At 42.2% G+C, this 17,054-nt stretch overlaps 1 protein-coding gene across 1 annotated transcript; it reads right to left on the bottom strand.

The window, feature by feature from the left end:
- Positions 1–80: 80 nt before the first annotated feature.
- cttnbp2nlb (CTTNBP2 N-terminal like b) lies at positions 81–16,025 on the bottom strand. Its single transcript, XM_074682529.1, has 5 exons — positions 15,918–16,025; positions 13,948–14,055; positions 5,323–5,574; positions 4,705–4,812; positions 81–2,754 (listed from the first exon to the last, which is right to left on the bottom strand). The coding sequence occupies exons 1-5, from the start codon at positions 15,921–15,923 to the stop codon at positions 1,459–1,461; spliced, it is 1,770 nt and encodes a 589-aa protein (XP_074538630.1). The 5' UTR covers positions 15,924–16,025; the 3' UTR covers positions 81–1,458.
- Between the last annotated feature and the right edge of the window lie 1,029 nt (positions 16,026–17,054).

A 17,054-nucleotide genomic window follows, 5' to 3' on the forward strand; every position in this document is an offset into this window, starting at 1 on the left:
CATTTTGCAAAACCTATTATTCAGGGTTCAGGGATGACAAGCAGTCATAACAAAGTCCACACATCAAGCTTTAAGGCATGGGCAATTTATTTGAAACAGCACTACATGTGCAGGAGTTCATGATATGCATATTTACTACAAACAGCTGAGGGACATTGCCCCTCAGACACACAGTGTATCAATCTACATATATAAATTGACTGAAATAAACTTAAATCAAGTCTTTGTTCCAAAGCCAGAACAAAACAAATTTCTGATGTGCAGACGTGTTACCATGAAAATTATTTACAGACAACAGCTACAGTAGCGAGATTAACACCTTTAGTCTCATGTTCATTTCTGGAATATTCAAAAAGAGTCACATTAACCTTCTTGGTTTGGGTGAAGAAGACGTCAACTTTCCCTGAACAAATTATGGATATACAGTATAGTAGTATAAAGTGTCCCTTTTTAAGAAAAGATTCAGTGTTTTCTTGACAAAGACAGTAAAAAACAGCACATGCATGTGTCATTCATTCATAGAAAAGCAACTTCTACTTCCTTATAAACTATTTACAGTACAATGTTCTTGTGGACCATGTCAATAAGATGTTTTTAGAAAAACTGGAAAACTTTTTAAGACTACCCAGTATTTTTTAAGTAAAATGGTAAAAGCTACATATTTGCTTTATTCGAAATTCATATTTTTTAGCCCTTTAGCTTGCTCCTCAGCTTTGCTTGTACTATACGCTGTGTTAAACTAAAGATGGAGCACCAGCTATTCCAAGTGAAGCCAAAACCTTTAGAGTGACTCACTCCAATACAGGTGTTTAAACCTGCCCCCTTTTTATAACAAACAAATTGAGTGTAGGTCAAACTACAAAGATAAAACAGGTCTAATATTCCTTCTTAGTCAGGCTTTCTGTTGTTATGATTAGTGAAATCCATTTCTCTCAGATGGTTCGTTCAAATTAGTTATCAAGTGTTAAACAGTGATTAATTGACAGCTAGGTTAAAAAATGCAGGCTCTTGCAGCAATCTACACGCTATCAGCAAAGTAGAGGAGAAACAGGCTGATGAACAAACAATGATAAATGTTTCAGGAATTTTACATCACGACCAAGTAAGGTTTAAGCTTAGTCTGCTTTATACTGTCCTCAATACAGTGTTAAGTACAAAGAAATATAAATACTTGCTTTCTAAAACCTCAAATTAATAAAAGAATCCATACCAAGGAGTATTGACAGGAATGTTAAGAGAAATATTTAATTATAGTCTTAAAAAAAATTAATTGATGTTTCAAACAGTTCCTCTCCAATCATTTTTCAGGTTGTGTGAAGCAGCAGGGGTGCAATTTGCACTGATTTGAACCCTTCCAGCTTTGAAGTGCAGACTACTGATCATGCGGCTGGTACAGATGAATTTAACAGTAACTGCTGATTGAAGCCATCTTAGGGGTTAGTGTGTATGGTCTGGCTGTTAGCTGCTAGAAGACAACAGCAGGTCCGGCTCTTTGTTTCCTTCCTGCCCAGTGTTGCTCTGTCCACAGCTCCCTGTCAGCTCGGGGAAGAGGCTGCTCCTGGAGGAGTGACTGGGCGAGCCCAGAGTGGGACTCATACCTGGCTTTTTGGGAGGAATTGGTGGAGGATGGGTTTTCTCAGACCGGGGGGTAAGAGGGGAACGGATGCCAGGAGACAAAGGCCCAGAAGACGGTGACCTCCCTCCTGGAGGAGTCGAGGCTACGTTACGGTAGTCTGTGCCAAATGGAGAGCTGCTGATGGGCGCTAGCTTAACTCCTGCCTGCTGGCTGGTAAAGCGGGACAGCACCTGAGTGACGGTGTTGCGGGCCAGCTGCTTGGCTGTGCTGTGCTCTGGTGGGGGCAGGATGGATGAGGAGGTGGTGGTGGGGGAGAGGTCCCTGGGGGAGAGGGGCCCACCGTGCAGCTGCTGCTCCAGCTCTGCTTGGCTTTGGAACTTGTGTCTGGCAGCTTGGAAACGTTGGTTGACTCCTGCCTGGTAGGAGGATTGATGGAAGCCGGGGCTGCCCAGGCGCTTGGCAAGGACAGGGGAGGAGATAGGGGACGAGGAGAGGGAAGAGGAGGCTGTGCTTGAAGGAGAGGGAGGATGAGGATGGTGAAGAGGGGAGTGTGAATGAGCTCCTCCCCCATTCTCTACCGCTGCTCCATTTTCTGCTCCTCTGCCTTCCTGTGCAGGCTCTGTCTCTTTGTGCGAGTGATAGCCATTGACCTTTGACACTGATGTAGATTTAGGAGCTATCTTTCCATCCGGTTCAGTCTGAACAGAAGTCGACACTGCCATCACCTTAGAAACTGACTCTTTCACCTCCTGCACAGCCTCCTTTACCTCTTCCTTACATCCACCCGTCTCAGCTAACCTCTTCCTCAGCTCCTCCAGCTGCTTTTCAAGCTCCCTGCTCCTCTCCTCCTCCTTGCTGATCCTTGCCTTCATCTGCTCTCGTTCTGTGTCAAACTCAGCCAGCTGCCTCTCAGACCTGGCCTCTACCTGGCCTGCTCGACTCCTTTCTTCTTCAAGGACCCCCTGGAGGTTGTTCAGGGCACTGGTCTCTTCTTGAAGCAAGGTGTGGAGCTGAGCAACCCTCTGGCTCTCCTCCTGAGCCAGGCTTTTGGCCTTCTGCAGCTCCAGAGTGAGGGAGGAGGAGAGCTGCTGCTGCTGGGAGAGTGACTCCTCTGTCTGGCTCACTGCCTGTGCTTGCTCCTTCTCCAACCTCCGCACCGTGGCACGCTCCACTTCCAACTAGGAAGACAGGAAGAGTGATAAGGGATGAGAAGCAAGGTAGCAATTCTAGATTTGACCACAGGGAGGCAAGAGAACACTTTTCTTACAGTGGATTGAGCAGGAACAGAGTATTTACCCTTCACAATAATAATCCAACCATTCACTAAGAGGGAACTTTCTTTTTTTTTTTTTTACCACATCTTTACAACATTAAAACATTTTTTACCTTATTAGTTACATTTGTACACAGTTGTACAGTTGAAGAGGCAGCAGCTGATTTTGTATTTTTGTCGTAGACCTTTTTTTTTCCCCTGTCTATTTCAACCTCCTAATTAGATAATCTGTAACGTCATGTAAATATTCAAAGAGTCTGGTTGAATCCCTGAACCAAAGGACCAAGGCTAATAACTAATACTGGATGGCTATGATTGTCAGGCCCTCAGGTAGCACTGCATTAAAAACAGACAGGACTCTGTAGTGGAAATCACAGCATAAGCTCAAAATGAATGTAAAACAATGATATGTTTCTGTACGGACATTCGACAGGTTGTCTTTGCACTACTTTCATTTAAAAATAGGCTTTAAATGATTTGCAGACCATTAAATTCTATATCTATCAACATTTTAAACAACTGACTAACTCAAGCATTGCACAAGCTAAAATATAAGCAAGTGCTTGTGTCTTATTTTTGGTAAAAAAAAAAAAATAAAATAAATGAATAAAGACTTGTTAGACTTAATATGAGCCACTTTCACCAAAAAAGTCCAGAAAAAAGTTTCAGTTCAAGATAATAATAAAAAGAATACACTGACGGGAAGAAAAAAAGTTCTGAGCATCTTGTAATCAGGATAATGTCCTTATCTGAGAAACTAAAAAATGTGTGTTTTTTTTCAGTCTTTTCGTCTTAACAAGCATTTCAGATTTTAGTTTTTCTTTTTAAGTTTTCAAATAAGAAATTCTTTTGGACCGGTCTGGTGAATCTGGCTCACGTTCAGACTACTTAAAAGATGAAAAACACTTGCTTAGAATTATATATTTTTGGTAGTGTATGTAATTTGGGTTGCATGTAGGTTTCCTTTAATAGACATGACGCTTTGCAAAGTCCACACTTAGATCCAAAATGGCTGACACCCAGTGCAAATATTGAGTTCTTACTTTTTTCCCAACTTTTTGTCCGTATTGGGGGTGAACAGGAATCTGCTTCTATAAGGCCTGAATTAGAGATGAAACCAGAACTGCAAACTCGGCCCTTCATGTCCGTTTTGTTCGAGAGTTATTTGCTTGCTGGGCATGTTTTTTCGAAAGTTCAGTTCAGTGTGAGGTCATCAGAGGGTGACCATGCTGCTTTAAAAGCTTTGAAGAGTAGCACAGGGAAATGAGAGGTGATGAAACACAATCTGGTGTGTGTGTCTCTGTGTGTGATTACTGTACAAAAAACAACACTGGCGGGAAGGCCTGAGGAAGAGTGAGAGACACTCAGGAAGCCTCTCTTACATAAGGCCCCTGGGCGAAGTTTGTAAAGTGAGTGGCTGATTGTATGCTCACAGCGTGTGTGTGCGCGAGCTGACCTTGCGTTAGACATGGACATCCATTATCTCAGGTTTCCTGAGGCTGTAAAGCCCCATGGCTTCTGGACAACAAAACAATGGCCTCTTCCTGCCCTGTTTCCTATGGAACAGCTCTGTGCTTGTGCGTACGGGTGCCTACATGGGTCTGCACTCTAGCAGGATAGGCCCTCTTCACCCTCCTGAGTTACACAATGAAATCCAGAGCTGGGGTCTGAATCACAGACACCAGTGTGATAAGAAGAAAGATAAACCAAAGGGAAGTGATTGTCTTATCAGGGAGGGCAATTTTTGCTTATATTTCACCATAATTATCAATCATAATAAAGAGTATAGATTTGATAAAGAGTATAGATTTGAAGAGTGAACTTTGTATTCTTTGCTGTTACATGTATGTTCTACCTGTTGCAGAAGTTTGTCTTTTTCTGCCTGAAGCATAGAGGTAAAGTCATCACTGTGCGCAGAGTCCTGAGCATGACGTCTTTTCTCCTCCTCCAGATCGGCCACCGTCTATCAGAAGAAAAAAAAAATCATGAAACCTTTAATTTATACCACATTCCTCCACACAGTACTGATTATTATCTTTCTTTGACATATTTCAGTTTTCCTGCCACACACTTCAGCAACTGAGAAACTTCTCCCTTGATGAATCAGCCTCTGGTGCACAACCAGGTCTTCATTCCAAGGTTTTGTCAGTTTCATTAACTCTGAAGAGATCCCTCTCAATAGTGTTTATAACTTCCATAAACTTTCTGACACAGAGCTGTGATAAAGCATCATATCAGCCCTCTAAGCCAGGGTGTGACTGCCGTCTGTCTGCCTGGCCTGCCAAAGCTGAGTCTACAGGATAAGCAAGGAGGCAAAGAGACACGCACACATTCACATACACAACAAGCCTATTGTGCAAGTGGGAGCCCCAGTGTCACACATTACTGAGTACAGCATCCTCCCAGCACGCGAATCTGAAGAGCAGACATGCGAGCTGAAGAAGGCAGTGAGAGAGATTGAATTGAATCTTACCCTCCTGTGTCTGCTCTCAGCAGCAGCCAACTGTCCCATCATCCTCTCCTGCATCCGCTTGCAGTGAGCCATGACCAGTTTAAGCACAGCCAGAGGGTTTGGGCCCACGGCGCGGCCCTGAAGGTGTGTGTTAGCCTGGGTGAGTGTGTTTTGGCGCTCCTCGGACTCATTGTCACGCTGCAGGGCGAGGAAGGGATCGCTGAGGTCGTACTGGCCATATCGCTCCTGGACGAAGGAATCTCTGTGCTGAGCCTGACAGATACAGAAAGAGCAGACATGAAGAATGGGTGATTAAAAAAATGATCTGTGATTACCTGTGTGTGCATCACTTTAAATAGTGGAATAGTGGAAACAGAAGAGTGTATATGTGTTTGTGTGTGAGTGTGTGTGCGTCCATCTGTGAGAGTGTGCGTGTGTGTGTGTGCAGGAAATTATATGGAGTGTTATTGTCAGTGTGAGCACAAGCAGATGGTCTCCCCCCTCAATACAAACACAAAGAGGTGAGGCACTACTATTCCACCCCCACAAGGGGCAGATGTTGACTCCTCCCCAGGGATGAAGGGGTGAAGGACTGGACTATGAAAGCACACACACACACACACACACACACACACACACACACACACACACACACACACACACACACACACACACACACACACACACACACAGACTTTCTTCTAAAGGAGGATTCAGAGTATATTCCAGCTTAAAAAAGGGAAATAGATTGTTTGGGGACAACATTTTGCCTCAAACTGTTCAAGTTTTTTAGGAGGGAAAAAAGACAGGGCCTTGCCGACCTCGCTCTGGGTCACCCTGTTAACTCATCAGGACGTCCCGTTGACTCCAGGCTGGAGCAGGTTGGACTCCCAGAATCATGCAAGGTCAGCTGGCAGTGTTTGTGATGTCAGCACATGCAACAGAGTTCCCTCCACGTGCCTTCAGGACACCCGTCACTGTCTCCCCACACAGTCCTCATCAGACACCCTGCTTTCTCTGGCTCCCCCTCTTTTCCCCCTGCAGCCCTAACATGCAGCACACAGCATTCCTCTGCCAATTCATCATCATCATCATCGTTTCTCAGAAGAATGCCTCTTTCTACATCCGCCTCTCTTTCTCACACTCTCACAAATACACACAAATACTCACACTCATACCCCGAGGGCATCAGTAAGGAGGCTGCATTCAAGGCCCAGAACAAAGAATGTGACCCTCAGTGAGGAGATTACAGGAGTCCAACAAAGACACTGTCTCAATGCCTTCAGTCTCATGCATTGTCTCCATGTCTGGCCTACTAGGCTTCGTTGAGCGAACGCGCACACAAGTGTGTATGGAGTGTTTTATTTTTGCCCCTCTATTTAAATGTTATTAGTGTTGTGTGTTTACCTGTGTCGGGCTTTAGAGTAAAGCTGTAAAGCTCCTTCGTCTAGCAGGAGACAAATCTGCAGCTTCCTGAGGTAAATAACAGTTTAGAGAGATCATTAAAGGACGAGCTGAGATTGGATTGTGAGTGTGTGTGTGTGTGTGTGTGTGTGTGTGTGTGTGTGTGTGTGTGTGTGTGTGTGTGTGTGTGTGTGTGTGTGTGTGTGTGTGTGTGTGTGTGTGTGTGTGTGTGTCCAAGCTCAGGGTCTGGTCTCCCATGGATTTTCTCAGGATAGCTCTGATCATAATGACAGAGTGCGCCTTTCTTATGAGAGGGCACAACAACCATACGCTCTTTACAGCAAACTCAAAGAAAATGTGTTTCTAAATCAAGTTTTGGAAGCTGTTTATGTTTGTTTTTTCATCGTTCAGTTGTTATTTATTACACATTTTAAACTAAGTAGGAATCCCACTGAAATCCATTGTGATGTTGTGCCTATAGAAATCGGTGTGTTGCAGCTTGTTCAAGCATTTCTGCCTCTCCAACAGTCTGTGTCCTCTGCTGCATTCTCGCAGCTGTAACAAGGTGTGAAATACAACCCGGTGTTTTTCACCTGGAAATGGTCTCTGTCAGTCAGTTACCCACAGCCTCAGGGCACAATCACGTCCTTGTGCGCTCTGAAAAGAGCCAGGGATTCCGGTTTCCTCACTGAGCCTCACACAATTATGTTGGGAGCTAGCATGGACCAAATTGCATCTCTGAATTGTACTGAGAGCAGATCTCAGGTTACAAATGCAAGGTTTAGCCCTTAATCCAATTCCCATAGACTACAGTGGGTGACAGACAAACCTTGTTATACATGTGCATGCACATATCTGTATGTGCACATGCAGCTGGTGTGTGCCACAGCCGCCTGTCTCCAGGGTAACATCTCAAATCCAGAAGCTTTGCAGTGGGGGGTTATGGGAAAAGTATGCATTCCTGTTGAATTAGTCCGCTTCCCCGAGGAACAGTTGGACTCAAGGAGACAAAAGGACAGCAGGACCAGACCTGTCAGATATGAAAAGTTTCTTTCAAAGAACTTAGGGGGTTCAGAGCGAGCGCCCTGTAAGGCAGAGGGGTGAGCATAAGGATGCTCTTATGTTTCACTCGTTATAACTAAAAAACATGTCTTTCCAGCTCCGTTTTTACATGTTGTCTTCTTTTTTTTATTTTTCAACCCAAAATATCATGTAGGACGAGGACAGTAGGTCAGCAGCACACTGTTGGATTCTGTTCAAATTGATCTTTCTGCTTGTTTGGATTAAGATGCAAGAATTTAGGGGTGCAGTTTTCTGCTCCTTGGCAGTCAGTAACAGCTCTCCTCTTCTCAATATTGTGCTGATGTAAATCGTCAGTCATGCTGAAGAACAGGCCTTGGCAGGTGAGTGATATCATACCCTGACCATCACTTTCGATTAAACAGAGCGGCTCAAGCTGCGAACTTTAACAGACACAAAAGACTGACTCATTTTGTTGGTGCTGGTCAGTTTGCTAGGGGACCTTGTTTACAACAAGACAACATGAGCTAAAGTTTATTTCATGTAGATTGCTGTGTTTTTCATTGTTTTTTAATCAATTCCTCATAGCATAAGGCCCTGTGTCCATCAATGCCATTTTTTGTGTACCACAGTGCAGTAGTCAAGGGCTAGGCGAAAATGACTAGCTAAACTAAGCTAATCCAAGCTATGTAAAGTGAATACTTTGTCAGGATGAGAGCACAGGTATTCTTTGAAGACAGTAATTGGAAATGAACCAACTAAAGAAGCTTTATTACATATTTTTAAGGTACACTAATGCTGTACAGCAGGCTTAAAAGAAAGTGACAGCAGGTAATCAGTTTGTTCAAAATGAAGCTAATACGCTAACCCAGGCGGCTAGTCATATCAGAGCAGGAGAGTTTTCTGGGGTCCTTGTTTGCCTCTTTTACAACTACTTAAGTCAGTCAAGGATAAAGTTTTTCCTGATAAAGAAAGTGAAAAAGCCCTGCTAACCAGCATGAATGCCTTTTAGCTTTTAAGAGGGAGTATTGTGCCTTCATATATTCTAAACATGCACACAATGCTAAATGTCCATTCTAAGCATGTGCTGTTTTTCAAACTGCTGCATAGTCACACATTGTGGAGACCCCTATATCTGTCTGTAAACTACTCAAAAATGATATGTTCAAAAATCAGTACCAGAACTTCACAAGATCTTCATAAGACTTGCTGAAGTGATGATGCCATGGCACAGGGATCTTGTAACTGGTTGGGCCTCAAACACCAAGGCCTGCCCATAGTTCTCCCCCCAACATCCAGAGAGCTAGCCAGTCAGAGGGAAAACAAAGCTCTTTTTGAAAAAGAAAAAAGTCTGAAATAGGGTTTCTAAAATCCAAGATGAAAAGAATGGAGATTATTTTGAGCTGTAAATCATGTAAAGTTACTACAGGGGTATTTACATTATAAAGCCTTGAATACACAGCAACCCCTCTTAAAACAACATCGCCAGTGAATGGAAGCTGGTGAAGGATCAATCTGTTGTCCGAAGAGAGAAAGTTAACAGAAAGACTTATTAAATTTGTCAAATGGTTTTGGGCCCGTGGGATATTTAATATAAAGGTGCAGGATAAAACTGTTTGATATGGTCAGTTTGTTTCTTTAGCGTTAGGGAATACAATACATGTTAAATCATCCCTGTGTTGGTGCTGGAGAGACAGAGATAGAGAGACGAGAAGTTTACATGCTGCAAGTGTAACAAAGGTGTGCTTAAGGCTTGAGGCTCTTTCCTCCCACCTCCCACCTACACCTTAACCACAGATTGCACAAAGAAAACTGGGAGGACGCCAAACAAAACCTCCCTTTGCTTTATGGTCTGTGCTGTGAAACAACTTCCAAGTAATGTTTAACCGCCTCAGACGGTATTGTCAGCGGTTAGAGATGAAATATGTAGGACAGCGCTCTCACCCTTTGGTCAGACCGAGCTTTTGGAAAGTAACATATCATTAGGTGGAAGGAGGAAGTGCTCTGGTGTTTAGTTTTTTTTTCCAAACTGGGTCGAGAAGTTAACTGAAATAATTCACTGAGCACAACATAAACTACAAAAGCTGTAATGTTTTTCATCTCTCACCTGCTGTTGCACAGTCTGGCCTCTTCTAATACTGTTTTATTTGTGGTTGCTGAGCACTCCCACACTCGGTGAAGGGTGCAGTCTAAACTCTTACACGTCTTTCTTTTTACTTGCCAACACATAAGAGGGGCTGGGGGTTATGTGGTTTTTCTTGGACAAAAACAAGCCAAACTTTGTCACTCACATGGACCAATCACTGCTGCTGAATTATGTGATTCTGCTGAGTGCACTGTTCTTTTCTTTCCATGCGTTTCCTTTTCTAATGCGGCTGAAAGAAGGAAGCTTCAGGTACTTTGATGTCATCTGAGCATTTTCAGGTCAGGGAGCTTTACACTGGCATGCCTCTGGCTCAGGCTGCCATAAAGCACTGCGCCAACTCACATCGTGAAGTAGAGTGCATTACAGTTTTACCCTGGGTGTTACTTTACTATAAAGGACACTTTTTGTGCACACTGGTGGCTATATTTCAAATTTTCCCATCTTATCACATTTCCCTCTAACTGATAAAAACAAAACGTCCAAACTGGGAAGTTTTGGGTACTTGGTGAGTAACAGAGTATACAATCTTATCTGAACAAAACATTCTGGCCAGCCCCTATTGTTTTATGGAGTCAGGAAAACACGTCAGCCTGCAAAAATAGACAAAGCATTTAAGGATTACAGGACATGACATCATATGAGAAACAAAACATGGCATACTAAGCATGACTGGAACTTTTTGACCACACAAGCTTGGCAGCCTCAGAGAATGAAGCAGTTTACAGCTTTTACCTGCGCTACCTGAAGCTGAAGCTGGTCTATGAAGTGTATCCCAGACATTTTTCAACATCAAGTTTGTTTCCTACAGTGTTCATTGCTTAAAGTATTCGAAAAAGAGTCCCATGAGGTTGTTGTTTATCTCCCTCATTGGTATTTTAACAGCCTGTTTCTGCCACCCACTAAAGGTATGTTTTCATATCTTCACACAGCATTCCAACATGGTGTCCTAAATGCTGGATGCATGCCATGTATGCCTGACAATGAGATAATAAAAGTTTTATCACAGTATAGATACACTGTAGGCAATCATCAACTCAATGCTGTGCCACTCCTGCTGGCGCGCAGGACCTGTTCCTGGTGTCATGTTTTCAGGAATGTTCCCCCTAGTTAAACTGCTATCTGTGTCCCTTAGAGTTGAGAGCCAAAAACAATACTATCAATGCACTGCAGAGACAAGTCCCAAAGGTGATGCCATCTTTTAAGTAAGTAAGCAAACACTGATTGAGTTCCAAGGTTTCAGGGGATTTTGGGTGAAGGAAGTGGTTTGAAAGCGCCTGAATGCGGTTGTCCCGGGCAATCTAAAGGCATCCCAAGCACCTCTCCTGCTGAGAGGAGAAAACATTTAAAGTTGGAGGAGAGATGCAAGAATTTCAGAACCTATTCCTAAAAAATTAACAGGTAGTGCACACTTTTATTTGAGAGCAAAAAACTGTGAGCGATAAATTCAGGACAATCCAGGAAAAAAAATCACTGTGAAAACTCATCCACAGCAGACCTCCTGTGAGGAAAGATCAATGCACATACACACACAGCTCGATGCTGAACAAATTAGCCCGCTATCAACCCCTGACACTCCTCTCTGCAGCCACATGTCTGCACTTAATCTGCTCAAGCCAGTAAAAATGGTGTACAAGCCCCCAGTGGGGACAGGGGAAGTCAGTGATTTGAGCCTACAACTGTGTACATCCTCCCTGCAGTAAACACTGCAGCCTCTAAGTGGCCCACCAGAGACCACCGGAGTGTGTGTGTGAGCAAGTGAGTGGGCAGAGAGGACATGGGTCATGGTCGAACATGAAAGACCCCCCGTAATGTGACTGTGTGTGAGGAAGCGGGGAGGAGGGGAGGAGGGACAGGGGACAAAACAGGATGCTTGGAGATATGGAGAGGGGAACAAAAAGACGACTGTACCTTTAAATCAACCAAGATAACTGTGTGTGTCTGTGAGTGTGTAATATGTTCTAGTGACTATCAAGCCCTGTTTATTGGACCAAGACAGTCATGCTCATTACAACCTCAATCACAGCTTCAGACAATGAGTCAAGCTGCTTCATGGAGCAGCTGCTGCGGTCATGACTGTGTGAAGCAGCTAGGGGTACGGAAAGATCCAGACTGCTCTCAAACAAAGCAGAGCACTGTAGATGATAAAAAGCAGTCCAGACACATTGATGTCAGTAAATGAGCTGCACAAAAGTTTGGATTTAAAGAAAGGCTGTAAAGAGAAAGTCCTTTAATGCAAATATAAATCAGAATGCCTAAAAAGCACCCAAAATCTCCTGTCTTTACTATACTCCAGTGTCTGATCCATTAATGATCAAAGATAAATATTTGAACAGTCTGTGCAACATTTTGAAGCTGCATTTTGCATTGATTTTACCTACTACAAGATTTAGCAACAAGAAAACCTCTGGCAAAAGTTCAAATCTCTTGCAAAATTCATTAGTTCTATTGGCATTTTGCAGAAGGTTGCATCTGGTCCAACCATAACACAACATTTGTTTACAAGGTAGCTATTTACCCTCTTCAGGTGGATTTGATCTTTTTCATTCATGTAGCAATTTTGAATACTGTTTACTTTGCTGCCAGGGCACACCCACCTAATGTTCCTGTTTTTAAGAAAGAGAAATGTACAAATAATCTTAAATAAAAAACTACTTTTTTACCCAGTTTCACTGGAACTACAAAATACTGCCTACTCATCTTGATAGTCAGTGTTAAATGTTTGAAACACAGCTGAGTTAAAAGAGCCTAAAAGCTCTAACAAAGGCTTCAAAAATGTACCTGTAGCAAGGCACCAAGTGGCTAAAAATCCTTCCTCATTGATGATAAAGGCCAGTTAACTGCAAAAAGGTCCCACTGGACCAGAGGTCTGCAACCTTTAGTTTCATAGTAGCCAGTTTGCCTCAGCTCACCTGGATTAAAGCCATTTTGGAGCCACAAATTCTACTTTATCTTCACAATAAAGGTTATACAGTGTATAAAATTCTATCTTTACATAGTTAAAATCTAGTAAGTAATTATCTAAACTAGAAGTTTTTTAAATCTATAAAATTCATTTGCAAAAGAATTAAAAAAAACTAAAATTTGCAAAAGTTCCCAAAAAAATTGAAATAAAATAATAGCAAAACTTGAAATGGCAAAAAATGCATTAATTTAAAAAAAGTTTGAAATTAGCAAAATTTTCCTAAAAAAAATTAAAAAATAAAATAAAAAATTAAAATTTCAAAAATTTGCAAAATTTCAAAAACAAATGGAGTTTCATAAATTGCAAAAACTTAACAATTTTGAAAGAATACTTGATTTTGATAGCATATACGGACAACATCACTAATCATTTTTTTTGTTGTTTGCTAATGTCTTGCCATATATAAAGCATATATATAAAGCTGGCATGTTGGTAATTAAATAAATCAATCCACACAGAATTCAAATCAGTATTTTTTTTCCAGATTTGTCTTTTCATAAATTTAGATTACTAACCTGTTAGGTTAGTAACAGGTGCATAGAAAGTTGGTGGGCTATTGATGTTGTATAAAGTGAATTACAGTGATGGCAGGTTTTATAGCAAGATGTGATGCATATTCTGCTCAACAAAATGATAACACATGATTTTATTTATTCAGTGCTGTTAATCATCAATAACTTCTGTATTTCACTAATACATATTTCAAAGTCACTGCAAAAGGAGTCAAAGAGCTGCAGGTTTCAGACCGCTGCACTAGACACATAAACAAGGCACACCAGATTTGAGCTGCAGAATGGTCTGATCAGCAACAACACTGACGGAAATGAAAGGCTTAAGAAGCCCGAATGACTCCTGTGCCATTGTCTTTTTACGCCCTGTTTCCTTAAGTTTCCTGTTTACACATTCCCTCCCTGTCTGCTCACATTCTTTTTTTGGGGCTGTAGTGCTGAAACAGGTTCCTTTTGTTGTTTAGAGTATAATACAACTGTCTAGGCATTATATTGTGGATGCAACTGACAAAATTGCAGATCCATTACGGTCAGTTTTAACAATTTCAGATGTCCCTTGCAACAAAGCAAGGGACTTAATGCTTTTAGGTGTTGATATAACTCACCCTGAGTGCGTGTATGACCACATCCTGGGCCTCCAGCTCACCCTCCAAGATACTGAGGAGAGTGAGCAGCTCTGCCCTGCTTAGAGCTTCCACATTCATCTTCTCATCCTGAAGAGAGAAAGGAGAAATTAGAGAAGTTTTACGACTGATAAGGAAAAAATAAACATAGTCTGCTTGGTCAGGAAGCAGAAATGGTATTCCAAGGAATCATTTGTGGAGTTGAAACTTGTGTCTGAGCAAATTTTTCAGCATGAGGCAAAGAGCTGCTATAGGATGGTACTTAGGGGGCCTCACTTGGTTGTGCTCAGGGTTATAAACAGGAAGTGATTAGCATATCTGCATGTTAACTTGCTGAGGGGCCGAGGACAGCTGTTTGCTATATTCAGGTTGAGACTCTAACAGAGAAATGTAGTTTGGACACACTTTTAAGGTGGACGCTATGATGTATCCTCAACTGTATCCTGTGATTCATCTATGAGTCACATGAGATCAAGACAAAATACACTGCACATGGCTTACCTCATCCTGAAAAATGAAGACATGGACAAAAACAGCTGACTGCATCTTTTAAAATAAAGGTGAAGTCACTCTCTGGGTTATTTCGGTGTGCTTTCCTTGCAATTGTTTGACAAGGTGTGTGAAGTCGGAGAACACAAGCCTGTTTTTTTGTGTTTTTTTTTACACAAAGGAGAAGTATTCTTCACTTCAAGCCTCACTTCTTTGCTACCAGACAAGGACTAGCACTCAAGAGAACTGTTTACTTTCTAACAGAAGTGTCCAAATTCCTCAGAGCATTCTGTGGCACACCACACATGCAAAGCAAAGCAGCACTGTGTCTATCACTAAGTTGACACGTATTGTGAGGGTGGTTTCCAGCGCTACAAAACACACACACACACGCGCACACACACACACACACACACACACACACACACACACACACACACACACACACACACACACACACTGTGATAAAAGTTTAATTATTACTCTGTGTCTGAGTTTTTGGCTGTCAATGTAGGCCAAACTTGTTATGTGTCACTAGATATCCGTAAAAAGGCCTCAGTGGAAATCAGTTCAGCATTCCAGGGATGCCCACACCATGGGAAGCATCCCTCAGGAGCAAATCCCAGAATCCCACACAGTTTGATTCTTGCAGATTGGCTTTTTTTAAATCCTGATATTTAATCTGAACAGTCTTGTCATGGGGTTGTAAATACATGCAGCTGATATTCAAGCCAGATCTGCAAGTCCAGACAAAACAAATTTGACAGCACTGCTGTGGATGTGTCAAACATGCCTGCTTCCTATCCATGTGCCTGATTGTGTTAACCCCTAGTTTCTCATTAAGGACATTTCTCTCGGCTAGCAAACAAACTTTACTAAACCTTGATGTTCAAACGTGCAAAGTGTGTAGGGCAGACGACTAAGTGTGTTCAAAGCAATAAATGTTCGCAATGGTTGCTGAGGAACAGCCGAGGATCCACCTGCCGTCCAAACAGGCCTTTGTCTGGCACAAGGGTGTCTTTATTTTCCGCAAAGGCAATATTTATTAGTTTTGTAAGAGTTGCACACAGACCAAAATCACTAAATTTCCAGCTATTTGAATGGATTGTTCAGTATGATAATAGCTAAATCAATACAGCGTCAATAATAGTTGAGTGCTCACACCCATTAGCCTGTAAATGAACTCAACGTGTAAGACCACAAACTGCTCTTCTGATACTCTTTCCACCCAAAAAGACGTTATTGTAGTGAATTTTGGCACAAGTTCACCCCACTTTTTGGTAATGACTCGTAAGTTTCTCTTAACTAGAAAAAGAAAGCCCAATACATTACAATCTGTGTCAGAAACCTGTCCATAGACTTTCCGCATTTTGCTTTCTTACTACAAAGACGTACCACTTTGGTGACAGAATTTCTAATCAACAGTTGCGACTGCTGCTCACAGCTTTCCGTAAAAAACATACCTTCATACGCTCTGTTCCAGCCGCATTAATTGTTCTCAAGATCCAAAAATGAGGCTCCACAGTAGCATGAATCAAAGCAGCCCTCTGTCTGAGGCGCTCTCACTCTGAGGCGAGTATGAACAACAGACATTCAGAGACCAGGCCGCCAGCCAATCAAAGAAGAGGAGAGCAACACTACAACCAATAGGGTATGGGCTTTCTGATAAGGGGCGGAGACAAGGGCGTTCCTGGATCTGTGAGATAAACCTCTTTGTTTCGGACGTCCAGTGTTAATATCTTGTTGATTTCAGCACATGGCTAATTCAAACCTTGTATTGTTCAAAGTGTTGGCGGATTAAGGTACAGTTGAGTTCAGTGGGAATATTCGTCAAATATGCTTTGTTGTTTCTTTGTTTAAAGAGCAGAAATGCTTAAAAACTGCGAGTAATGTGATGAAAAAGCCCAATTAAGATATTTTTAGGTTGGGGTCTGAATGGTGAGCAAGGTAGCGCGAAAACAATTTAAACATAAGATTCAAATACGTACTGCAGTTTATAGTTTATATAATTGCTCATGAAGTTGATGCCTTGTTTGGGCCTGCATCGTCTCACATGGTGTTCCAACTCCCCTCAATGGCCAAATGTCAGCATCGCCACGCTGCGACCATGAACGTCTCTGCAGTTCACTGTGGGAGTGAGCGTGTCTGAAGATCACTTGTCTGTGGACTGATATTCTTATACCTTTATTTTGTTACTTACAAAATTATAACTCACTTATCAAACTGATCAAATTTAATGCACTTTTCTGCAATTTAATTGATTCACATGAGGCATGGTATGCTAAGGAGAGTTACCCTGTAAGTGTTTGCGTAAAATAAATATCAACCACATTGTGGCACAGCACCACATCATTGTTAAAACGGGTGAATAGTCCAGTGTTGGTTTGGTCAGGCAGCACTGAAGTATTAGGTCATGTTGGGATTCATAAGCCCCTTCAAACAATGTTCTGACATTTAGAAGGAGGTCAACTAGTCAGTGACATAGAATAGACAGTAGCAGGCAGCGAATAGTCTAATCCATGTTCTTCACCTGTTTTTGTTCCTGTCCTGCCTTTCCATATCCTCAGTCTCTATGAAAAGTAGATGGAAAAACCTGATGG

The sequence above is a fragment of the Halichoeres trimaculatus genome, unplaced genomic scaffold (genome assembly GCF_033239565.1).
Source record: "Halichoeres trimaculatus isolate MK-OKI-2021-1 unplaced genomic scaffold, fHalTri1.1 fHalTri1_scaffold_11, whole genome shotgun sequence".
NCBI classification, from domain to species: domain Eukaryota; kingdom Metazoa; phylum Chordata; class Actinopteri; order Labriformes; family Labridae; genus Halichoeres; species Halichoeres trimaculatus.